This window comes from Pezoporus flaviventris, unplaced genomic scaffold (genome assembly GCF_033815535.1).
Source record: "Pezoporus flaviventris isolate CSIRO_AGI_PZ_B2104156 unplaced genomic scaffold, CSIRO_AGI_Pfla_v1 ptg000031l, whole genome shotgun sequence".
NCBI classification, from domain to species: domain Eukaryota; kingdom Metazoa; phylum Chordata; class Aves; order Psittaciformes; family Psittacidae; genus Pezoporus; species Pezoporus flaviventris.
This window is the reverse complement of record NW_026892579.1, coordinates 30541151-30567478: the sequence shown is the minus strand read 5'-3', so window position 1 is coordinate 30567478 and position 26328 is coordinate 30541151. Positions and strand designations below refer to the sequence as shown.

Sequence of the window (26328 nt, the reverse complement as noted above, 5' to 3'; positions counted from 1 at the left end):
GAGTTCCTTCTTAACCTTATAAAACAAGGACTTCATTCCACTTCTTTCCAAAGGCTAACAGGAGCCTCTGTTGAGATCTGCTTTTTCCACTTTGGTGTTAGCTTCACAATACTATGAGCTAGGGGAGGTTTTTAACCAGAATCAGTTCTAGTCTCGGTTGAGGTTCTCTGGACATCTAACAGTGTCTTCTGCAAGGATTTCCAGTTTTTTTTTATTTCTTCTTTTTTTCTACATTTATCTCTGAGGCATTTGCACTAGCGAGGTTCCTTAGGATTATGAAATCTAGCTTTTAGAAGAAGTTTTTTTGAGTGTCTGCAGACAAGTAACCTCCGACAATTAATAATATAATTAGGGCTCATCTCAGTATTTATAATCAGGTCATGCAGATTGATCTGTAGGCTTACACTAATTTAAAATCTGACAGTTTAATTTGTTTTTTTTTTAATTGGGCCTTGCCATCCAAAATAGATTTGTTTTCTCTTGGATGTAATGTCTTTTATGTTAGAAAACAATAATCTTCTAATTAAGTTCTCTTACTTGCTGCAAGGTCACCCTGGTATAAGGCTCATGGACTTAACAGTACATGGCTTACAAGTCTTTCACAACAGCATGTTTTTATTTTTCCACATACAAAAAATGATTGATAGGCCATCCCTGTGGACTGTGCTTGATATACTGCACGTAGGTGTTCAAAAGTACATTTTTCTGAATCATAAGCAACTCAAATACATCAGATTTGTGTGCTGACTTGGGTCCACCAAAATCTTCATGTGCTTAGAAACACAGAAAATATGTTTCATACTTTTGAAACAGTTGTTTTCATCTACGTCCATTATTTTACAAGGTGTACTACAGAAGCCCTGTTTCCATCTTTTTCTTAAGTTCCTGCCTTTCTTTTTTGATTCTTTTCTTACATGCTCAATGTATCTGTATTACATATTCATTCGTGTAAGTAACTGCAAGGGATTTCTGCCAGTGTTATACAATTGAACAATATAGTTATGTTTTATTGGATTTTTTTTTTTTGTCTGAACTATGTATACTAGCAGCAACATTGAAATCTGTGCAGGATATTTTAAATATGTTGTTTATTTATAAAATATGAATATTAGGTATTCAGCTTTTCCCATTTCATTTCAGTTCAGAAACATGTTTACCAAGAAGACCTCAAAGATGACAGTGCACTGCTCTTGTATAAGCAAACTTAAAAGCAAAGTGATTCTTCCCAGTCTGGAAAAGTGGGTCTGAATCATCTCATGTTCCTATAAATCAGCCTTCAACTATGAGAATCTTTCATTGTTTCCAAGTGTCTAATTAACAAATGCCAACAAAATTGTCTACTTTAAAGAAATGTTGCTTGTTTTTATAGTTTAAAGGCTACAGCGTGTAAGTGTTCATTAATGTTGTGGGTTTCTATACATTGCCTAGTGTTTTTCAGTATGTAAGCTAAACTCTCAGGAAGTGTGTAACTTTATTCCATCCCCAGTCTTAGAAACCTCACCAAAAATGTACTCTTAAAGGTGGCAAAACCCCAAAATTTTTTCAAGAATTGCTATCCAGGTTAGCTGAAATGTCAGAATGTCAGACGTTTACTCTGACTCTTCAATAAGCAGCAAATTATTTTAAGATTTATTGAAGAAAATCTTGGAAAGAGCCCTCAGAAATGTTGGCATCCAGTCTACTTTACCTTGGCATGAAGAATATTTGTAAGCAGGAGGAATTGGAATGGACAATTTTAGCACATTTTTCATAATGTCTTCGTTCCTTTGCGTTCTTCCACCCCAGCCGCTTACCCGCTCCTGATAGTTTGAGGTGGCCTTTTCCCATATTCTTAACTGTGTATCGCAATTTATGGCAGCCCTTCATAGTTTCAAATATTGAGAGAGTTCTTAACTGTACAGTGGTCAACTCATAGCTTCCTTGACCAGGTAGAAGCTAGCCAACAGCATCTACTGCTCTTGCTAGTGCTCCAATTATTTGGAGGAAGTCTCAGAACTGAGATTGGTCTCTGAGGTTGCTCTGTGAGGTTTTCACATGGTAGATCAAGAAGAAAAGTTTATTAAGAGTTTAGTTCTAATTAATGTTGGCACTTAAAAACAACAAAAATAATTAAGGCTTATCACATGGTTGTACATTGTTTGGTTTTGGGCAGTCACTAAGTAATGCACACATGAATAAATAAGTACTTCTACTTACAAACAAATTTAAAATAGAAAGTATAACATTATAATAGTAAGTCAAGTAGCCTGAATATTCACTAAATATTAAGGGATCCAGTGAGAACCCACATATAAAGCTGCTAGTACACTTAAATAAAATTCACTTCTGAAGCAGCAAGTCTTTGAAATCCTTCGTACAAAAAGCCAGAGGCTACAGAAGTACCTTTTATTTTTGCCATGAATTTCCATTTTGGTATAGCTGATTCGTAGGCTGTCAGAAATCCTGGCATTTCCTTTCTTTAGGCTTTTCTCAGGAAAAGCTTGGCAGCTTTCCAAAATAACAACACAGTAAGAACATTCTGAAGAGCTAAATACAAATATAAAAATCCTGCTACCCAACCAGCTGCAGTCCACATGGCACCGAGAATAGAGCAACGACATCAGTGGCAAGAGAAGAAAGGGCAGAATAAGCTCCCAGTCATGTTCCCTCAATCATACCAAGGATTTTCTGCTCACTTCGGTTCACAGTGACAGCATGCAGCTTTCTTGTTAAATACCAAACCTGGTGTAGTCATTGATGCGAGCATTGCAAGCAGAAAGCAAAGTGTTAAAATTAAGCATTGAAAGCTTGTTACTTTAACCCTGCATGACAGTTCTTTGCAGATTTAGATAAATCTTTTCTTGTTTGTGATATGCTAGTCGCTGGGCAGCAACTGTCTCTTCGCAGATCCCTTCTTCCAAGGGTTAGGTTTATAAATGCTTCTTGAAAAGTCCCCACAAAGAATCCCCAGAATATCCCCTTCCCTCCTCTTATCTCCATGACATGCTTAAACTTGATTCTGCATGCGCAAAAGTAAGCTTCAGAGGAATTATTGCCTCTGCTACCAGCCACAGCGATATGGTGTCTCCTGCAATTCAGTCAGTTCGAGATGAGTTCTCATTAATCCTTCAGCCAGCATAACAACTACAAAACCCGTAGATACAGATCACATTTAGAGAATTAATGTAGCTCACTCCCATATGTTTTGCAAGATGGTCACCTGTAAAATTCTTAGTTGGGTGAATTTGAAGATGTAATCCAGAAGGGGTCATTTTAAGGTGGTACATGTGTGACTTGATAGCTCAGCGTGCAGTAGCTTTCTGAAAGATAATCATAGAATCTTAGAATCATAGTATGGTTTCAGTTGAAAGGCACTTTAAAGACCATTTAGTTCCAATCTCTCTGAAATGTAGACCAGGTTGCTCAAAACCCCATCAAACCTGGCCTTGAACACTTCCAGGGATGGAGGATCCGCAACTTTTCTGAGCAACCCGTTCCAACATCTCGCCACCCTCACAGTGAAGAATTTCTTCCAAATAGCAAATCTGAGTCTCCCCTCTGTCAGTTTAAAGCCTTTCCCTCTTGTCCTATCACTATATGCCCTTATAAAACGTCCCTCTCCAGCATTCTTGTAGGCCGCCTTTAGTCCCTGGAAGGCTGCTGTATGGTCTCCCCTGAGCCTTCTCTTCCCCAGTCTGAACAAGCCCAACTCTCTCAGCCTGTCTTCATAGCAGAGGTGCGCCAGCCCTCTGAGCATCTTTGTGGCCCTCCTCTGGACTCACTTCAGCAGGTCCACATCCTTTTTATCTTATCTGCATCTCAGAGAACTTTTATTTTGTGTTGGTTTTAGTTTCATTTGTAGAAGAGGTAATCCTGATATTCTGTTCTGCTTTTTCAGAGACATGGTAAACTGCACCAAAGCTGCCAAATTGAGCAAAAGGCAAAATCATGAGGTAGTTGTTAGAAGATGGTACATTGTAAAAAATTGATCTTCCCGGTATATTTCAAAGTTAAATCATGTCCTTCTTCGTAGCTCCTGTTTTTAATGCTATATCATTCTGTGCTGCTAGAATCAGCAAATTTTTCCTTATTACTGATAGCTCCTACCACACATCTTTCTTAAAGGTTTTTGACAGATAAGGCTTTGCCATGTGGGCTATATGGCTAAACTATTTATATAGTGCTTTATGTGGTTGCCTGCATTTGTTATTTTCTGAGAATAGTTTGCTTTGTTTTTTTTCCATATTGTATTGCAGGAGATTTCTAGGATTTTAGTTTACCTAAAAACCTTAGGGTTCCCTAACCCTAATCCTAACCATACCTCAGTGGTTCTGAGGTAGTGTAGCTGCCTGTTTTAGTTAAGTGCCAGACTTCACCCTTTAGTTAATTAAATTGCTTTTAAAGAGTGCTATAGTGGGACAGTGTTTCAAAGTACACGGTATAGTTTTGGTCTTTTGCTCTTTGAATGCAGAAGCCTGTTAAATAAATTAAATACGATCTCAGGGAGCCAATCTTGGTGATAATATACTACAAGCAGTGACGTTAACTTCATGGCAGTTGCATAGATATAAATCATCTCAGTATTTATTCCATTACATTGCCACGGAAATTGTAGAAGAATGGGTCACACTCAAAAGTTTTATTACTATTTTTATCATTGTATCTAGGCTCTATTTTCAGATAAGGCCTCCCGCCATTATACTGCTCTTTGGTCATTTGTTTCAGGACTTCTGATCTGCTACATTTTCTGTGGGAGACCTCAGCAATAGCAGCCAGCCCAAAGGTGACCTGAGATGATATTCAGGTGCAAATCACAATGGTTTCAAAGTATGTTTTGCAGTGGAAGGATGTGTTATGCAAAGCATTTCAGGGCTGTGTTCAATTTTGAAAATTAATATGAAATTAATGTACTATCATTTTAGAATCACTCTGTTGTTAGCAACAGTGAGGATATCAGATGATTTATCAGGATTCTGCTAGTAGGAATTGCAGCAAGCATAAACTGAATCTACACCCTGAACCATAAACAAGAGCATAACATGATAAAAAAAAAACCATAATAATTTGTGGGATGTATAATGTAGCTTACTATGGGAAGGCTCTCTTCATTGATCGCAAAATTTGTCTCACTTTCTTTTATGGTGCTTTAACCCACCCAGTCAAATTTCTTCCTGTGTCCTGTTGCTAATGGCAAGGTATGCAGTACCTATCTTCTTCCTGCACTGTTGCAATCATCGTGATATGCCTGCTCTCTGAGAAAGGCCAGATTCAGATAACACCAAGCTTGTGCCATAAGGAGATTCTATGCAAAATAGAGATCTGTGAAAAGGAATTTGACTGGAGTGCCAGGGAAAAGGTCAACGAAAATAGAGTTAACATTTCTATCTGAAATGTGCTGCTTCGATCTCAGGGTGAGGAAGGGTAGTGGCATTCAAAAGCATTGCACAGTGATACGGAAATTTGTCACAGCATGCCCAAAGTAAGCCTCACATAGGTTACAAGAAATCAGTACTCTTGCAGTGTAGGATAGGTCTTTAGCATTATTTCCTACTGGGTTATTGATATAATGGTAGGTGTCTTTTTAGTGAAGCCTGACCTAGGAAAACACCTGCATTGGAGAATTCCTCTTTTTTACTGTTGATAACACAGGAGGTGTTAAATGACATATTCTGCAAGATATACCTTAAGGAATTGTAATCAGTCCTGTGAAAGAAGTGAAGATATTGGGATTAATGAAACTCTCAGTAGTTCACAAGATAGGTTTACAGAACACTAGCAATAAAGGACTTTCATTACTTCCATGCCTTAATTTCAGAACACACCCATTGAAAGGGTTGATTTTGATATTCTAAAACTGAGCTATGAAGGTTACAATCTCTTGATTTTTCTTACCAAAATTCTTATCCAAAGTGGAAGAAGTAAAGCAGAAAAGCTTTCCTTCTTAGTGTCATTTATAGTCTTTTTTTTGTTTTCTGTAAGTCCCACAGCAAAATTTATAATTACTTCCAAACATGTCAAAATTCATTTGGATTTTGACAATGATGGGAGTGAAGATCTCTGAATCACTGAATTGCAGACTTGGTCAATTGGAAGCTACTTCAGGAGGTCTCCAGTCCAACCTCCTGCTTAAAGCAGGGTGACTGATAGTATCTGACTAGGTTGCTCAGGACCTTATCCATTTGGGTTTTGAAAACCTCCCAGGATAGAGACTGGACAACCTGCTCTACTGCTGGGCTGTTCTTGAGAGAATAAGGGGTTTTTCCCTATATCCAGTCAGAACTGCTGTTGTTTCAGTTTGACCATTATCTCTTGTCCTGCCACCACTATGAGGAAAGTGGCTTCATCTCCTCAAGACCTTCCCTGTAAAGCACTGGGGACTGCTGTAAGATTCCCTGAACCTATCTCTGCTCTGGAGTGAACCAACTCAGCTCCTTCACATACTCTTCACAGGGCAAGTGCTCCAGCTCTGAGCATCTTGGTCACACTCCTCTGGATATGCTCAGGAGATGTTTAGTGATAGATGCATTTGTACAGTTGGGATTGGCAACTTTCTTCTATATAAGCCTTTGAATAGAGTTAATTTCTAAAGGTGAGGAACATTTAAACCTATCTAATGCCTGTGGATGGGCCCAAACTCGTGAGCAATGACTGGCCCTGTAATATGATAGCTGAACAGAACTGAGCATCAGCCTCCATTTAGAGTCTCATATTATCCAGTCTGGTGTCATGTTACCATGTACTTAAGCTCCTGTTTTGCAAGAATCTGCATGTTTTTGCAGGATATCTCAGCTATAGCTGTTTATTTTAACTTTCAAGATATGTGTGTCTGTCTTTCATGAATCTTGTCACTAGTATTTTAGGTAGGAGTGAGTCATATCCTGAATTTGGAGATTATTAAAAACTTTTAAAGAATGAAAAGAACTTCAAATTATAATGATGTATATGATATATAGTTTAGAGATAATGATTTTTTTAAAATGTTAGGTCACTTAATACTGTGCAAATTAAATAACTCCGCTTACTGGAAAAAATAAGTGTTTTAAAATATTTGCATAAAAGTAGCCCTATTCAACACAATTATACTTTTCTACCTGTACTTAAAATGTTAAGTGTGACACTTTTCTATTGCAAACTGTATTTTTCTGACCTATTTTTTGCAATTTGAATTCTATAATCTTTTTTTCCTCCTGGATTTTCACTGTTATGTGGCTTCTTGTAAGTGTCAGGGTAGAAATCAGGTCTGCAATTGCAAATTGCAATTTGCAATTGCAAAAACAAATGTAAAAAACATAATAGTGAAATCTTTTCTTCCAAAGTGATGCAGCAAGTAACTAATCCCGCAGCTTTTGCTACAGCTTTAATGAAAGGTACATACACACTATAGAATACCTCTTTTGAGGTGACTTCCTAGTCTTGTTTTCCTTAAATAATCAAAACTTGGGACCCTGAATACCATATATAGGGCTTTTTCCTTCCCCAAGCTCAATACTCCCTTCTGCAAAGTAGGCAAATGCACGGGGAAATGTACCCTTTCTGCATAACCCTACCACTTCCCCCCCAAGAAAAAAGAAAAATATGGAAGGAAGTTTAATTTAAAAGCCAGAATATTCTGTGACATTAATGGAATCCACTGTCTGCATCAAAATCTATAGTGTGTGGTCAAACAACTACTCTTAATTTGTAGAAATTAGTATACACAAGTGATCTTATCACTGTAAATGACTTTTTACTAATGAATGTATATCATATGAATGGTTCAAATTTGGCACTCTTCTTCCTCCAGCAATTGAGTCTAATTACATTTGTGTTGACTAGATTAATAGATTGTTGCTAAGAGTGAATGGGCAAGCTAATGAGGAAGTACGAGAGTCATCTTTGGTTTCCAGGGAATGAAAAAACAGATGTCCAGTTGGTTGTCAGATACAACTGTGGCTTTCCATACATGTTCTTAAATCTGGTGAGGATTTTTCAGCTAGTGGATGCCTTAGGTTTCAAAACGTAATCCCTATTCCAACTCTGGAAGTGAAACCTACTATTTCTTGCAAGGCTGCTTTGATGCTTTGCAGAATTAACTCCAAAATTAACGAGGTAAATGATTTAAGAAGAATTCTGCTAGTGAAGACAAAGAGAGTCTTCCTGTTCATTTGCAAGTTGCAAGATATCTACATAGTAGTGCTCATGCATCCTTCTTTTGCCACCAATTTACTGGCCTGCTTTCTTATTTATTTCTCTCCTTCCCTCTTCATAAAGATAGATATGGCCACTGTGGTTGGTTTTTAGCTTTTGTTACTAATTCTTTTTTTTTTTCTTTTCTTTGGATTTCCAGTAATCTAGTCTTTTTTAACCACAGATGCTGCAACCAAGTTAGCATTTTAGATATCTGCCCTAGGAAAATGCTAGAATGATTTTTGAAGGCTGTACTGTTGATTCTGAGTATTTCATGTATTCATGCCAGCATATGCTAATTAATCCATTCAAGATTTTTCTCTTGCATTTAAATAGACCCTGGACTGTAATGAACACATATTTCTAAGAGATATGAACTAAAGGAAAGGTTAAAAAGAAATTAGGAAATTTAGAGGGAGGAGGACACTGGTAATGAAACAGAAGTATTTGAGAACAAACTTGCTTCTTTGGTCCTTTTACCTAAAACACTTGATATGTCTTGGCAGATTTCTGCTAAGACATAAATGAAACAAGACAGATGAATAAATAGGATTGCTATGTTCAGTTAATGTTGTGTGTTTCAGATACAAGGCCAAGCAGAAGGTGCAGTCTGAACGTGATGGTGTCCTTAGAGTCAAGATGAAACTTTTGTGGGTTTCTCCTGGTTCAGCAGTAGCAGTCATTTTTCTCCTTCGTAGTAGCTGGTGCAGTGCTGTGTTTTTGACTTTCAGCCTGGGAACAGTGCTGATAACACCAATGTTTTTAGTCGCTGCTTAGTAATGTTTACTCTGACCAAGGACTTTTGAGTCTCATGCTCTGCCAGCAAGGAGGGGAAGCGGGAAGGAAGCAGAGACAGGACACCTGACCCAAACTAGCCAAAGAGGTATTCCATACCACAGCATATCATACCCGGAATGTAGAACTAGAGGCAGTTACCCGGAAGGGCTAGATCACTGCTCAGGTCAAGCTGGGTAATTGGTTGGTGGGTGGTGAGCAGTTGTATTCTCTTCCCTTGTTATTTCCCCTATCATTATTATTACTGGTGGTAGCAGCAGTGATTTGTGTTATACCTTAGTTACTGGACTGTTCCTATCTCAACCTGTGGGAGTTACATTCTTTTGGTTCTCCTCCCCATCTCTCCAGGAGCGGGGGGAGGAAGAAGAGGGGAGGAGTGAGTGAGCGGCTGCGTGGTTCTGAGTTACTGGTTGGGCTTAAACCACAACAGGGTTTCAGTCTTCCCTTTCTAATTTAGATAAAGAAATATAATTTGTCCTGTTAAAAATCACATTTAGGTTTCATTTTCAAAAAGTCAGTGAAATGAGTGACATGCTGCATGAGCATATTACCTAAGATATTTGAAAGAATTCAATTATTTCATGCTATTCTGTTATTCTCTGACTTGTGGATTTGTAAAGAGCCTTTTTATTGCCAGGTGACTTCTTACAATATGGCTTAATTCTTTCATTTCTGCTACTTCAGGAGCTTTTTACCTTTCCTAATGACATAGTTATTTTACTTTTATTTCATGTATGTCAGCTTTCATTAATATTTCTAGTGTTTTAAGTACATGCTTGGCACAAGTGAGTTTTTTTAGTTCTAAGCAGGTAGGATTCAAAAACAACTGAACTGTTCCGACAGCTGACAGGAGACATAACTTTTACTTGGGCGCTTGTAACAGCATTTAATAAATTTTATGAGTGAGGTAAGTATTTCAATTCTGAAATAAGATGAGTGACTGTAACTTAACAATTTCTCCATTATGGTTAAGGTACAGATAGTTTAAAGATTAGTGGCAATGGTAAAGCTCACTATCAAGCATGCTCTGACATCTGTGAAAGACTTTATTTGGGCTGTTGAGCCTGGAGAAGAGAAGCTGCATGGAGATGTCATAGAAGCTTTCCAGTACCTGAAGGGGGCCTATAAGGATGCTGGGGAGGGACTCTTCATTAGGAACTGTAGTGATAGGACAAGGGGTAATGGGTTAAAACTTAAACAGGGGAAGTTTAGATTAGATATAAGGAGGAAGTTCTTCACTGTGAGGGTGGTGAGGCACTGGAATGAGCTGCCCAGGGATGTTGCAAATGCTTCATCCCTGGAAGTGTTCAAGGCCACGTTGAACAGAGTCTTTGGTGACATGATTTAGTGTGTGGTGTCCTTGCCCATGGCAGGGGGGTTGGAACTGGATGATCTTAAGGCCTTTCCAACCCTAACTATTCTATGAGCCTCTGATTTGAATTTGCAACTGAGACATCTCACTGAAACTTTTCATGGACACTGTAGTGGATAAGAATATTATTTTTAAGTTACACAGATGCCTGTTCTCCCTCTGTTATCTCCTCTAATGCTTCCAACTAATTCTTCCCAAATAGCTTGCCCAAAACATCAACAGTATATCATCTCCAAGATACCATTATCAAGACATTGTTTTTCCCAGTCAGAAATACATGCCTTATCCCCATAGGTTTAATGGTATTAGTAGCTGGTGTTCAGCGTGCTAATCTTCTTCAAGCTCTCACCAGCTTAGAAAATTTCATCCCAGTAAGAGTGCTGAATGAGTATGGGTCCTGATGTCCTCAGCAGCTCCAGCTCTTCAATGACTGCTTGCTGACTCCTTCAAGCCTTTGAGCCAGTAGCTTTAGAGATGATGAAAGATGAAAAAGCCCCTTGAACAAAAATGTTATCTGAAAACATTTTCACACCGAACACCACTGCAGTTATATTTTGATGGTTTATTTTTTAACTATGTGTTTACATTGCTGTTTCCCCTTCCTTTCTCTTCCGCTGGCTTTCCTTTTCTTCATATAATCAATTGCTATACATACCTACAACATAACTTTTTGCCAAGCTTTGGTACATGGCACACACACGATCACCTGACTTCTCAAAAAGAATATCCAATGGTCTAGAAACGCTTTCTAAGTTAATTGGTACCACATGGAAAATATTAGAACTTTTTGGATGCATAAAAAAAAATTCGTTTTAGCTTCCCAGTGCAAGCTTCAGTGAAGAGTTTTACTTACGTGTTTATACAATATAATAATTTCTGTCATCTCTGTTTTATTCAGGTCATTGCCATTGTTATGGACATGTTTACAGATGTGGATATTTTTAGAGAAATTGTGGAGGCATCTGCTAGAGGGATTGCAGTGTATCTCCTGCTTGATGAGTCAAACTTCAGTCACTTTCTGAAAATGACGGAGAAACAAGGCTGTCAAGTTCAGAGGCTCAGGGTAAGGCTTCCTGTGTTCCTGTGCATGAATATTCACTCCTTGTTCCTATACAACCCACTGAACAGGGACTGTTATTTAAAAAGTGATTATCAAATATAGGCTTATTTGAATTAACAATAAGGTATAACTAGGTAAGCTCTCAGTAGAACCTTCTCTACAAATGTTTTAGAAAGATTTTTATCTTTTTGATGAGTCAAAACTAGAGTATTTAATAGAATTACACATTTTTTTGTATATTATTTATAAAGTAATTTTCAATTATTATGTATTTAGGAACACTGCTTGAAAAACTAGGCTTTTTTTTTTGCTTTCTCTTAAAGTAGATTGCAAATAGACGCATAAAGCTTATGTAAATTAATAAATTGCAGACTTCATGATCTTTTTCTTTGAAGCTGTTATGTATTAAAGTACTTTAAAAGGCCAACAATTCTACTTTATTCTATTTTATTAATGTTTTCCTGAAAACCCATAATATCATGTCTGTCTACATCATAGAATCACGGAATCAGCGAGGTTGGAAAAAACCTTTAAGTCATCAAGTCCAGCCATTACCCCAGGACTGCCAAGACCACCACTAAACCGTGTCACTAGAGAGTATTACATTTATACATGAAAAATGTAATTTTATCCTCTAAGAATGAGAAGACTAACGCTTACATTTTTCACAAGATGTCCTGTACTGCTGTAATATTTAACAGGGATTAGAATATAAACCATGAGCTTCACTGACCCAAAGTAAATGCTTCATAAATACTTCTAGATTTACTGTACTGTAGATAGCACTGAAGAAATTGCAAAGATGCTGCCAGAGTCTCTTTGCAAAGCTATGAGTGCTGCCTTGGCTGAACTTCTGTATAGTTCTGTTTGCAGTTTCTTGTAGCTAGTTAGGTCATGTTCACACCAAGAAAAGAAATATTATAAAAGCTCTTCTTAGCAGCATCCAGTTTAAGAGTCCCGTCTAAAAACCAGAGAGACATGTGGTGTATTAGTAAAGATAAAGCAGGTTTTGATAGTATTTTTGATCGAACCTGTATTTTATATCAATTTTTGCTCTGGAATGTTGACTTAGGTCCTTAAAAGTATTCCCATACCAGTTTCCATTCTTGTTTCTTGTGTATGTGTGTGTGGGATTGCCCTCTGGTGGCCTAATAGGCAGAGCTATAGGGACTTTCAGAAAGAAAATATCAAAGCCGTGTTGTGGATCTGTAAACAGATGGTCGTGATTGCCTTCGCGAAGTGAGTATTTGGCAGTATTTCCATACTCTGGAACTTGAGATACCACCATGTGCTGAGTACTTGGGTCAGCTATGCCATAGAGGTTGCCAAAAATGGTATATGTCTTTTTATGGCATGAGTTTTACCTTCCTAAAACAAAAAAAATTAGAAACATGGACAGACGTAAAACAGTTGACATCATCTACCTGGACTTGTGCAAAGCGTTCGACACTGTCCCACACGACATCTTTGTCTTTAAATTGGAGAGGCATCAATTTGATGGATGGACCACTTGGTGGATAAAGAACTGGCTGGATGGCTGCACACAGAGTTGTGGTCAATGGCTCAGTGTCCAGCTGGAGACCAGTAACGAGTGGTGTCCCTCAGGGATCAGTGTTGAGACCAGTCTTGTTCAACATCTTTGTCGCTGACATGGACAGTGGGATTGAGTGCGCCCTCAGCAAGTTTGCCGATGACACCAAGCTGTGTGGCTCGGATGATACGCTGGAGGGAAGGAATTCCATCAGCAGGGACCTTGACATGCTTGTGAGATGGGCTGATTCCAACCTTATGAAGTTTAACCATGCCAAGTGCAAGGTCCTACACCTGGGTCGGAGCAATCCCAGGCACAGCTACAGGTTGGGCAGAGAAGAGATTCAGAGCAGCCCTGCGGAAAAGGACCTCGGGGTGCTGGTCGACGAGAAAATGAACATGAGCCGGCAGTGTGCCCTTGCAGCCCAGAAAGCCAACCGTATCCTGGGCTGCATCAAAAGGAGCGTGACCAGCAGGTCGAAGGAGGTGATCCTGCCCCTCTACTCTGCTCTCGTGAGACCTCACCTGGAGTATTGTGTGCAGTTCTGGTGTCCTCAACATAAAAAGGACATGGAACTGTTGGAACAAGTCCAAAGAAGAGCTACGAGGATGATCAGGGGACTGGAGCACCTCCCATATGAAGATAGGCTGAGAAAGTTGGGGCTGTTCAGCCTGGAGAAGGCTGCGTGGGGATCTCATAGCAGCCTTCCAGTATCTGAAGGGGGCCTATAGGGATGCTGGGGAGGGACTCTTCATTAGGGACTATAGTGATAGGACAAGGGGTAACAGGTTCAAACTTAAACAAGGGAGGTTTAGACTGTATATGAGGAGGAAGTTCTTTACTGTAAGGGTGATGAGGCACTGGAATGGGCTGCCCAGGGAAGTTGTGAATGCTCCATCCCTGGCGGGGTTCAAGACCACTCTGGACAGAGCCTTGGGTGACATGGTTTAGTGTGAGGTGACCCTGCCTATGGCAGGGGGTTGGAACTTGGTGATCTTAAGGTCCTTTCCAACCCTAACTATTCTATGATTCTATGAATTTCAAGTGATAGCTCAAAAAATGCCATTTTCAGAGTAATTCCATGTGGTCTATAGCTGTTTCAAAAGGTTAACTTCTTTTGGATGGATTTGAAGTTGCGTTTTTAATACGCTTTTATAGACCTATGGGCATTTATACTGTGGTTGAAAGAATTAACATACATACAAGTGGATTTTGTGTGAATTAGTGTGGATTGGAGAAGTTTGGACTTGGCCACTGAAGACAGTCAAGTTATCTTTTATATGTTTCTGTTCAGTAACGTTAGGAGAAATGCATCTTTATTCTGCGAGGTTTGCCTAGAATGCTACAAGTTTTATCAGAACATGAAAAATATATCCCAAAGAGCTAAACAGTATGCCTGTTGTGTGGTGGTTTTCCATTTGATTTGTGGTATGTCTCTTGAAATTAATGGTCTTTTTATCCAAGTGCTCCCTACCATAGTAAGTCTTTTGTGCCTTTATTGAGGATGAAGGGAAACTGCAGGTGACTATCAGGGAACAGTCAGTACTTTGGAGAATGTTTCTCCCTTTCCTTTTTCCCATCAGCCCAAGGTTTACAAAAACAAAGAAACATCTTCAGCTTTTTGTGCTCTTGGCTTTCAGTCTTTCCCTTCTGTTCAGTGAAAGCAAAAAGAGAACAGAGATATATGGATCCGTTTCTTTTCCTCAAGATGTAGCACCAGCAGCACTGGTCTTGTAATTCTCTGGCATGATTTGGTTCAATCTTGCAGGAGTATGGCAGATGTTCCTCATGCCATGCACTCATAAGGAGTTTCTGTAAAGCTTTTCTGATTCAACACTTTCTCTGGTGTTTTTTCTGCTCCTTTGAATCAGTAAAGAATGAGATGCAGTGATGAGAAAAACTGTATTTTTTGATTCAAATTTACAATTCAGTAGTATTCTGTATGAAAAAAAGGAGGATTTTATTCGTAAATCTACATTAAATATCTGTACAGGCTGTTTTCCTCATCTGTAGCATGGCTGTGTATCAGGGCATGTTTCCCTCTTTATTGAAAGATATAGCTGAAAAAACAGGTAGACTACATATTCTGTGAATTCTGTGTAGGAATTCTGATTGATTTTGTCACTGTCTGACTTGTTTGGTCAGCAGTTCATCTGCATAGGTAGATGGTGAGTCCTTACAGATTCAGACATTTTTCAGGTGAATTTTCTAAAACTAATAGCTAAATTTTTCGAAATGCGCTTTTTTTTTGCCTTTTTTTTTTTTTTTTAATGCTACTGACAGGTGCTGCAGCAAACTGTGAAATAGATTTGGTCTGCAGAATGCAGCACCAAGACAGCAATGTCCCTGAGTGTCCTACAGCCTGTCTTGGAGGAGGGAGAAGATCCTGTGTCTGACTTTAGAAACCTCTGAAACATCAAGTCCTTGATTAAAGTATTCTTCCATATGCATCCCCTAGCAGTCACTGACTTTCCAGTTGACTCACTGTGGCTGATTGTATCTACGTTTGCATGTCCTGTCAGGCTACCTTGGTTCCTTCATGATGCGTGAGTTTGTTGGTTTCTGGTTTGCCCAGGATTTTCCTCTCAGGATTCATAAATGAGCTACTGCTTTACCCACAGCGATGCAGTGATCAGTGACATACTACCATTAGCAGGGAAGTCCTATAGCCTCAGGATAAAACACAGCATTTCATACTAAATGGGGCTTGCAGTTCAGTATGTATATATTTACTGCTTCTAATCAAACTGCTTCTGTTGGTTTATGAGGAGCTCCACTCGAGCCCCCAACACAAGAAGGAAGTGGACCTGTTGGAGTGAGTCCAGAGGGCTGGAGCACCTCTCGTATAGAGACAGGCTGAGAGAGCTGGTGGTGTTCAGCCTGAAGTAGAGAAGGTCCTGGGGAGACCTTATAGCAGCCTTCCAATACCTAAAGGGGGCCTACAAGAAAGCTGGAAGAGGGGCTTTTTACAAGGGCATGTAGTGACAGGATAAGAGGGAATGGCTTTAAACTGACAGAAAGGGGATTTAGATTTGCTGTTATGAAGAAATTCTTCACTGTGAGGGTAGTGAGGCACTGGAAAAGGTTACCCAGGGAGGTAGGAGCAACCTGGTCTAGTGGAAGGTGTCAGAGCTCATTGCAAGGTGAGTGGGACTAGATAAGCTTTAAAGGTCCCTTCCAACCCAAACCCTTCTATGATTCTCAATGGAACGCGTTGTTACTATATATTCTTAAATGTCTGTATTTTGGGCAATGATTCAAGGTATGCATCCCTGGCACCTTATTAGAGGGTTTGAAGTAGGTGAAGAATGACAGATTAACTGCAGAGGAAAAGAAAGTGTGATGTGAAAAAAGGGAACATGATCACTGGAACATGCCTTTGTAATGCAATGTTCCTTTCTGTTAGTGGATGACCTACCAAGACAAGGAATGAGTACAGGATTAAGGAAGCAAGATCAAAAAGCTGCAGGAGGAGTAACACTGAGGAGAAGGAAAAGAAAAAAGAGAACAAGAGGAAGCAGTGACTATGATTTTTCTAAAAACCAGAAATTTAATGTAAATTTATTTTTTAGATATGCCTACTTGAAATTATATTTCAATTTATGAGTACCTAAGGCAAAGCTTTTTTTCATATAGTATAGTAATTTGCAGGCCATTAGCCTTGCTTGTGCCTCCAGCATTCGAGATTCCCAAGTGATATCCTGTCCAATACCTATCAGACCTTATCTCAGTAAGATTTGATGTGTTCAACTGTCATGTCATTAGGCCAGCATTGCTTGTTACGGTTATTTGAAAATGTATAAGCTGCCTCTCAAGTTACCTTTTTCAAATTATAATGACATATATTTTAGTATAATTAAATATAAATCTGACATACAAATATGGGATATAAAATTGGGTAAAACGGTCATTAGGTAAATGCAAATTTCATTACTAAATTACAACATATTATTTTATAGTACATAAAGTTTACTATTATGATAATCTTTAGAATGGGTAAATTCCTGTATTTTTTTTTTTCTTTTTCAGGAATTACTATTTTCCACACTGTTCTCCACACAACTAAAAGCTTTTTATGTAAATACTTTTAGTTAAAGCTTCGGTAGCTGCTGGAGAAAGAACACTTTTCTTCAGTGGGGTTGACTTATTCAAAGTTCAACAAAATCAGATTGGAAGAGTGGGAAAATTGACTTTCATTGATAAGAAGATTTCTAGTTGAAGTGCAGAAAACTTGAAAGACAGTGCTAGATTGCCAAAAGTGCTTAGCAGGTAGAAATGCAAAATTATGTCACCCTCCCATTCAGTAATGCAAACTGGGTTCTTATTGTCACTGATTCTTTTTTAGCTGTTTTGAAAATAGATGAGCATCAACTTGTGTTTTCACTTTTAACATTTTTAACTTTAAAAATTTTAGAGCGCTTCTAGACACTGCTTCTTTTATTTATTTAAGAGAGAAATTTCATGTTTCTACCATATTTACAAAAGTCCACAAAACTAATTTTTAAATACTGTCTTTGTATCTTTTAGGTGAGTTGCATTTTTGTTTGAACACAGCTTGACAAAAATGCTGTGTAAAAACTCAGCTAATAAATAAAATTTAAAGAACTTGGATAGCTTCAGTTAAACCATAATTTACCAAGTCAGCAGCTTTTAAATGTAACTCTTGCTTCTTTGATTTGATTTTTCTTTTCATAAAAGTTTTAAGAAACCAACAGTGAAAATATATACTGATTTAGAAAGCATGAGTTACTTGGAAATATGTTTTCATTTCTTGGAGATTTTCTCTGTTTGGAAAGATACAGTTCATTGGATCTTAGTAGACACTATGATTAAAATTTCCACAACCTCTGGCTATTAGAACTTCATATGTTTTTGGTAAATGCATAAATGACCCCATAGACGTTAAAGGTTTATTTAACTGTGTTGCAAACTTAGTCATACTTTACAGACTGGAATCTTAAATACTTTTGTAAGCTTAAACATCTCCACAGCCTCCTGAGAAGGGGAAGCGGAAGGGAGGTGCTGAGCTTTTCTCCTTGATATCCAGTGGTAGGACCTGTGGGAATGGTTCAGAGGTATGCCAGGGGAGGTTTAGACTGGACATTAGGAAACATTTATTTACTGAGAGCATGGTCACATGCTGGAACGGCCTACCTAGAGAGATGGTCAATGCCCCAAACCTGTCAGTGTTTTAAGAAGCATTTGGACAATGCGCTTAATAACATGCTTTAACTTCTGGTCAGCGCTGAGGTGTTCAGGCAGTTGGACTAGATGATCATTGTAGGTCCCTTCCAAATGAAATAGACTCATCCTTTCGCTTCCCTTCCTCCTTCCCTTTCCCCTTCCCTTTCCCCTTCCCTTTCCTCTTTTCCTCTTTCCCTTTCCCTTCCACCTTCCCTCCCCTTCCCTTCCCCTTCCCTTCCCTCCCCCTCCCCCTTCCCCTTCCCTTCTCTCCCCTTCCCCCTTCCCCTTCCCACTTCCATTCCCCCTTCCCTCCCCTCCCCCCTTCTCTCTTCCCCCTTCCCTCCCCTTCCCCCTTCTCCTTCCCTTCTCTCCCCCTGCCCCTTCCTCCTGCCCCTTCCCCCTTCCCACTTCCCCTTCCCACTTCCTTTCTCCTCCCTTCCCTTCCCTTCCCTTCCCTTCCCTTCCCTTCCCTTCCCTTCCCTTCCCTTCCCTTCCCTTCCCTTCCCTTCCCTTCCCTTCCCTTCCCTTCCCTTCCCTTCCCTTCCCTTTATTCTCCTGGGTTTTTTTGCTGAATTTACCTTGTACACAATCTAATCCATTTTGCTTCATGAACAGCCCTAATCCATCTACCTTGACCTTTACAGAGCACATACCTGCTGTGATTTTCAACCTGTCACTGTAGCAGTCCCATGAAGCAAAACATTCCTCTGTATTCACAAGCCTTATATTGCCCTATTTCCATATATACAATCTATGTAATAATCATACAGATTCTGTTCTCTCTCTGCCAATGCTAAACTATGGATTTCACTCCCACTGCAATACTTGTAAATTACGACATATTAACATTGCTAGAACAAGTATTGCAAGGCTAGAAACTGAAGTAAATACTGTGATTATTCACAGCTGTATTCCAAACAATTTTTATGTCTTGTGAAGCATTTTGTATCCCAGAGACAAATGAGATATATGCTGTAGGTTGTTTTGCATTGAATATAAATTTTATTTTTTCTATAAATACCAACTAAAGCATTTCAATTTTTTTTTCAGAACATGAGGGTGCGGACAGTGAAAGGACAAGACTACTATTCTAAAACAGGAGCAAAATTCCATGGAAAAATGGAACAAAAATTTATTCTTGTTGACTGTAAGAAAGTCATATATGGTTCTTACAGGTAAGATCAGTCGCTGTGGTGTCCACAGAAAATCTGTTATCTCAGTACCTCTCCTACTGCAAATTCTTTTTTTCTAATGTTTATGAATATTCTTCCAGAGAACTCTGTGGGCAAATTTAATTATATTTTCTGCAGTTTAACAAGATGTCATAGATACTTATTACTAACTAGCCTAACACAGAGCCAAATTCTGAGATCCTCTGTTAGTTTTTCACAAACAAGAAATGAAAGATACAGCTTTTGCCATAGCTGGAGATTTGCTAAGAGGGAAAAATCCTGTGTTGTCTTGTATTGTTTGAATTATTCTTGTTTAACATTCACTGTGGAAATGGCTGCCAAAATTATTTCATAAGCTTTCTTGGATAGTTCCTCCTTATAATAATATTCTAAAGCTTACATAGACCTCTTCTGTGGCACTCTGTAGTATATCATGGTCAAATTCAGAATTGCCAAAGTTAAGTTGACATAGTTTCTCTTTATATTTTGCTAAGTTTCTTTATTCTGCTTTCCATTTATTTCCAGTGTATGTGTGCAAAGCATAGGCTGGAAGAACTTACAGCTTTGCAGAGCTGGAAAAAACACCTAAGTTAAAGCACAGACAGTTTTATCTCACACATTCTGAAATATTTTTGTTCTTTTCATACTACACTTTTCTTCTCTGGCCTACTGAAATAGTTTCTGCTAGTGCACTGCCTCGATGCCAGATCCACAGCCACTGACTTTCACAGATTTCCACCACTGTAAGCTTTTGAAAATCTGGCTTTTTATTTCCTCTGAGATTCAGCCAGCCCCAAATTCCAACTGATGTATATAAATGATAGTGAGGTAAGTGACAAGTTCATAAATGAACAAGTATAAAAGAGTCCAGGGAGAGTCTGCCTGTTTTGATATCCACACACAGTGGTAGAGAATGTGATAGTTTTTCTCATTTCATTTTGAAAAATAACATCACTCTAAGACCTAGCACCCCAGGGACTGGAATCACCAGTTTCTGTAGCAATTAAACTTGCTTTCTGAAAGAATATAGTGATTATAACAAGAACGATGACTCTTTCGGAAATCTTGCTCTCTCAACTCAACTTAAAGTTTAGGTTTTTTTTTCAAATATTACAAAGTATATTATTATTAATTGTGTAAATTAATATAAAAAAACTTATGCAACATGATTCAATCTCAGGACACCATTATTTCCTGAAAAATACAAAACTAACAAATTTAGCAGGCCATTTACATGAATACAACAAACCTATTTTCTAACATCCAGAAGACAGATGCAAATAAAACAAGATCATTGATTTAATTTTTTTCACTTTTTTTTTTTCATGAATAGAGTATTGCAAAATAGGGTGGGTTTTTTCATTGTAATATAAAAATTCTATGGTTTTTGTCACCATGATATTAGGCTTGTTGAAACACCCCTTATATACATGTTAGTCTATTTTATCTCATTTTGTAGCTGTAAAGTAGCTATAGCTACTTAGCTTTGAGCATGTGTTCAGCCTTTCTAAGTACAATAGAAAATACGAAAATTTCCTTCATCAGAATATCATTATTGCAATTAAAAGAAATGTTCATAGCCAATCTGGTGTGCATAGTAAAAAATGTAAACTTCTTGACAATTCTGAGGTGCATCTTACTGAAAATGTAAGTACATTCAGAGCTCTTGAAGCAGTTCTGGATATTATTTCAATTTCAATTTTTTTTTTCACAACAATCACACAGTAGCATTTTCTGACTCAGGAGTAAATACAGTGGGTCTAGTAAATCATGGCTTAGTTTTTGTAGACATAATTTTGCTCCATTAGGTATTTGTACTCCACTGTTCTACGTTTGTGAATACGTTTTTGCAATATCCACTTTTTTAAGGGCAATTAAGTAGTTAGAGACTCATTTTTGCTCTCACAGAAAGCAGTGGAAAGTCTCCAGCTGAATTTGGTGTTCAATTAGACCTTCAAAATCCAAATGACATGAATCATGACCACAATTTATTTATTTATTTAGAAGTATTTGAAAAAAAAAAACAGGTCTTTGAAAGTTAGGTGCCTAAATACCTCCACTGAAGTGAAAGCTTTCTTCTCAAGAAGGACCAGTGTAACACTTTAGTTCAAGAGAACTGTTTCTAATGGTCATTTGTTCTTCTTTCAGCTTTATGTGGTCATTTGAAAAAACCAACCTCAGTATGGTTCAGGTTATCACAGGACAGCTGGTTGAATCCTTTGATGAAGAGTTCAGAACACTATACGCTCGTTCTTCTGTTCCTAGTTCATTTGCCCCAGAATTAGTGCGGGTAAACAGTCGCAGGACACTTTGGGATAGTGATACATACCAACACTCAGTGTCTTCCTTGGCTTCAGTTTCTAGCCAAAGAAACCTTTTTGGTAGGCAAGACAAAGTTCACAAGATAGATCCTGTTTGTTGGAAAACTCGTGGAAGATATGCAGTAAATGAAATAGATAAATATGGTTTGAGAAATCAGTCCTATAATAAACAGCCATTCCATCCAGGTTTCAATATGCAAAATCCAATCCAGCAGTATCAACCTAGTGAAAAAAATGAGCACTGGAAGAGACACAGTTATGCTGGGGAGAAACCAGAAAGAACACCTTACCTATTGCTCAACAGAGCTATTAATAGAGCCAACAATCCATCAAATACTTGGAAAATGGCATCTGATAGCCTTAGTATTGTTTCTTCATTACGAGGAGGGTATGCAAATAACTACAATACACCCCAGCAAAGTTTTGCTGATCAGTTTTCACGACCAAAGGTAAATCTTGCAGAAAGAAACTCAATTGTACGGAGGTCTTTTAATGGGACAGATAACCATATACGCCATCTGCAGCAAAGGATGCCAACCCTCGAACACACAACAAAATCATTCCTACGTAACTGGCGAATTAAGTCATATTTGAATGATCAGTCAGATTATCCAGTAGAGTCTAATGGGTCAGCCTTGGGTGACAGATATGATAGCTATGACACACCTGAAAATATTAAAGCTCATGCACTGTATTCTCATTCTCGTTTACGATCATCATTGGTATTTCAGCCAACTTTACCTGAACAGCAGGAAGTAAGCAGCTGTGCAAGTTCTTCAAATTCAACTATAATTGGGTCAGAGGGAAGTGCAACACCTAAAGGGACATCTAATCATGCTCCAAGTGTGGAAAATGGGACAGATAATATTTCAGAAGAGCCTAGCACAAACATTCCACCTAAATCAGATACATCAATACCCCCCAGAATTCATATTGCAGACTACACAAAACCTAGTGTAAATTCAAATGCAGCAGGTGACTCATCTGTCTACTTGTACACTACACTGTGTGCAGACAAACATGCTGAAAACTTGAAGAACCTTCAAAATGAAAATATGCTGAAACGGAGAAGTTTTCCCATGTTTAATTCAAAGTCCATTTTAGACCCTGGTGCCAACAAACATGCATCCAATTATGTTTACAGCACATTAACTAGGCATAGACTTAAGCAGCCAGTTAGTCCAAAACTTCCAGAAGACATGCTGAAGAGCGCTAAAAGTTTGCACAGTATGACAAACCACTTGCCACAGGAGGAAAAAAACCTCAAAGAAGAGCTAAAGAGCCCAACTGCTAGCAAGGCAGTCTCTATGGCTGCTCTCACTGATCCTAGCAAGGAGGAGTCTAGTAAGGACTGCACATCAAAGAAAGAAAGTAAGAGTTCCCCAAGTTTTCTAAAGAAAGGATCCCAGAAACTGCGGTCACTTCTTAATCTCACACCAGACAAGAAGGAAAACTTGTCAAAAAACAAAGGTCCTGCATTTTATAGAATGTGTAGTAGTTCTGATACATTGGTTTCTGAAGAAGAGAATCAAAAACCAAAGATGTCTGAGAATAAGACAGATTCTTCCCCAAGGAGAAAGAGAAACACATCATCAAATTCTCAAGGTAGCTTGAACAGAAGTAAAGAAGATGTTACCGGGAGCCCAACAAAGTCTCCAAAGTCTCCAAAGTCACCAAAACCTCAAAAAACTCCATCTGATGAAAGCAATAAAAAGTGTCCTCTCTTGTGCCCCCTTGAAAGTAAGTTCATAGAAACTGCAGGAGATCCATCTACCCCAAGATTTAATACAGAACAGATTCAGTATCAAGATGTAAAAGAAACCACCACAAATACTACTCCTGAAAGTGCTCCTGTCTCTGCTCTTCAAAGAGCAAGTTCAGTGACACCGCAGCTGGCAAGCTCAAAATGCCAAGAGGAGCTAAGATCTCGTTTGAGTGAAAGGCGTGTTTATAGTCGCTTTGAGCCATTCTGTAAGTTGGAAAATTCTAGCCAACCTGCAGGAAATGTACCCAACAGTAGTTTACATCTCTCAGATATCAAAAGCAAGACCTTAGGGAATAATTACGGCAGGAGCAATCACATGGTCAGCTACAACTCAACCGCTTACCATCCATTGCAGCCTAATGAAAATAAGCTGAGAGGATTTATGCAAAAGTTTGGGAATTTCCTACACAAAAACAAGTAAAACTTTTGTTGATTATGTTGAAGTACAGCAAGAGTAGCAAAGCTGTGTATAATCTTAACTGGACAAGACTGGTGGGCAACTTTTGTAGAGCTTACTTGGGTTTCTTCTTGGGTCTAGGACATTGGAATGAATGTACATATTTTCACATAATTATCCTAGAATTGTTATACTTAAATCTTTACAGGAATTCTGAGTCCGGAAGATGTCTCAAGGGAGTTGTTTATAGTGTTTATATTGTAAGATTAATTTTATACATTTTCCTTGTGGAGAAAGTATGTACTAGAGTATTGTAAGATCAAATGTGGGGGAAAAAAAGATGGAGGATATTTTTAAACTTCCAGTAACACTGTTTCCAAAGATTTGCCCTTTAAAATTAGAATAGCACTAGGAATAGTGGCTTGCATTTTTTCAGCATTTATGTAGACTTTCAAGTGATAGTCAAATGTTAATGCATTGTATGTTACTTATCTTTCATTTTTTAAAACCTCTTTTAGGCTTAATCTTGTTAAAAATGTACCCCTTAACATCTATTGAATTGTTTGGGCAGCAGATGGACCTGTCTTATTTTATTGAGTTTTGCAATGTAATATGATATTTTTCTGAACTATTTGGCACACAGATCTGAAAGTGACCTTAATCTGAGCTTTCACAGACTTGTTTACATGGTTAAACTACTGTGAATGTAGAATGAACATTAAAAAAAAACTATTTATAAATAAGGTGCCTTGAATGTAACTTAGTTTAAATTTCAATGGGTTAATTACATTTTTATAACATGCCAGTATTCTGTAATGTATTCTAAAAATAGCTTTTTGTTTCATATGTCTATTTGGTGTTTCAAAAAAAACGTCTGTGGACTTCTATTTCTCAGGTAAGTTTTTGAGTTTCACATGCAACAATCTCTTTTACAAGTTGCCAGATAAAAATGCAACTTTGGCTTTAATAACCAATTTTTTTTTAATAAGGTTGCGAGTACTTAGACTAGGCATATGAGGGAGATTGCAAGCTTAATTCTACAATGCTGCCTTATGTCAGGATGAATATTACAAGGCCAGGAGCATCTAAAAATGAGTTTAGGAAAAGTCACCATGTCAAACAATAAAGCACCTCTCCTAAGCCAAAGTAGTAAAGGGTCATAGCAGTAGCAACTGTTAACCTCAGTGGAGGTATTTAGCACCCAGCTGCAGTCTAAAAGACACATTTTCATTCATCTGAGTCTCTTAGTCATGAAATATGATATTGAGTGACTATGCCAGGTTAGTGTTTCCAGGAAACACCAGCAGGGTGATGTGTTTGGGCAGCAGCATGGCATCCACTTCTCATCTGCAGTGTGCAGCTAGAATATCCAGCTGGATCTCACCCTCCTGACTGTGGAGTTTGCCTCTTAGAAGAATGCCATAATGATTTAGCTGCAAGATGTTCTGTGACAGTTTTGTTCCAAATTCAGAGATTTTGGAAAATTCATTGTTGAAAGCTTATAATTCTTATACAGGGTCTTTGTGTTGAAGGCTCCTGTTTTAGGAGACCACTTCACCCTTATATCTGAAAGGTCCTCCACTATGGAGAAGTCGCGCTAGTAAGGTCTTGGCTTTATCCTTTAGAAACAAAACTGCATTTCATGCACCAGCTAGCTTGAGTTCATTTGTCTCTTCTACCTGTGGCCCTGGGAAGAGGTTTTATATGGAAATTCCACTGAGAATCTGTTCTGGCTCCTGGGAACTTGCCTTAGTTAACTGTCAGTGATTTCAGTGAAGCGGTGCCAGCTTTTTAGTCAAACTGTTTCTCAGGGAACCTTATTAGGCTGATGTATCATAGCAGTAACTGTTTCACCGTGGGGATGATTTTTATTTATGAGAGTGACAGTCTTGCATCTCGATCTTCTGCTGAGAGTTTATGTCTCTGCTTTACCTGTGACCACAGAAGAGATGTTACGAATTTCTTGAGGAACGCTGATGACTTTGTTCACTCCTTGCTGAAATGCCATAGTTGTCATTTTTCCCCCAACGAACATTTATACTGAAATATTCTGTCCCAACAAAGGGAGCTTTTTCAGACCCAAAGCAAGGAGTGTCTTCTTAGTACTCCAGACAAATTTTCAATATAGGCACAACATAATTCCGCAGCCAACAGCAATGCAGAACAGTACTTTTTGTAACTCTTAATATTTTTTAACATGGCAAACAGTTATCCAGGATAGTGCCCAAATTAACAGTGCAGCAAAGGAACTTAATCAAGATGTAGGTGGTGCTAAAAATGGTGGGGGTAGCTTTTAGAAGGATCTTTGGTTTTCCCTCATACTCTCACAAGTTCTGGCATACGCTTGTAGGCACTGCTATATTTGGGAAGAAAATCAGAGAGAAGAACAATGGTTTTGAGGCAAGTTTTGAAGCGATAGCGCTTTCCGTTTTGTAATAAACTTTGGGAAACCTGTTTTAATACAATTTGGAAATATTGTACTGTATTTTTCAAGTAGATTGCTAATAAAACAGACTTGAGAAGTCAGATATTTAAATTTACCAAGTCATCTATGTTTATAGGTATGTACTGCTATTTTGTACCTAT

General features: G+C 38.3%; 1 protein-coding gene across 3 annotated transcripts in view; it reads left to right on the top strand.

The window, feature by feature from the left end:
• The window catches only part of FAM83B (family with sequence similarity 83 member B), a 51661-nt gene extending 25896 nt beyond the window's left edge, over positions 1-25765 (top strand). For all 3 annotated transcript variants that reach the window (XM_061460598.1, XM_061460599.1, XM_061460600.1), the window contains exons 3-5: positions 11211-11375; positions 19138-19262; positions 21408-25765. In XM_061460598.1, coding sequence (XP_061316582.1) covers positions 11211-11375; positions 19138-19262; positions 21408-23766 — 2649 coding nt within the window. In that variant the 3' untranslated portion in view covers positions 23767-25765. The remainder of the gene's footprint in view (positions 1-11210; positions 11376-19137; positions 19263-21407) is intronic.
• The last annotated feature ends 563 nt before the right edge of the window (positions 25766-26328 follow it).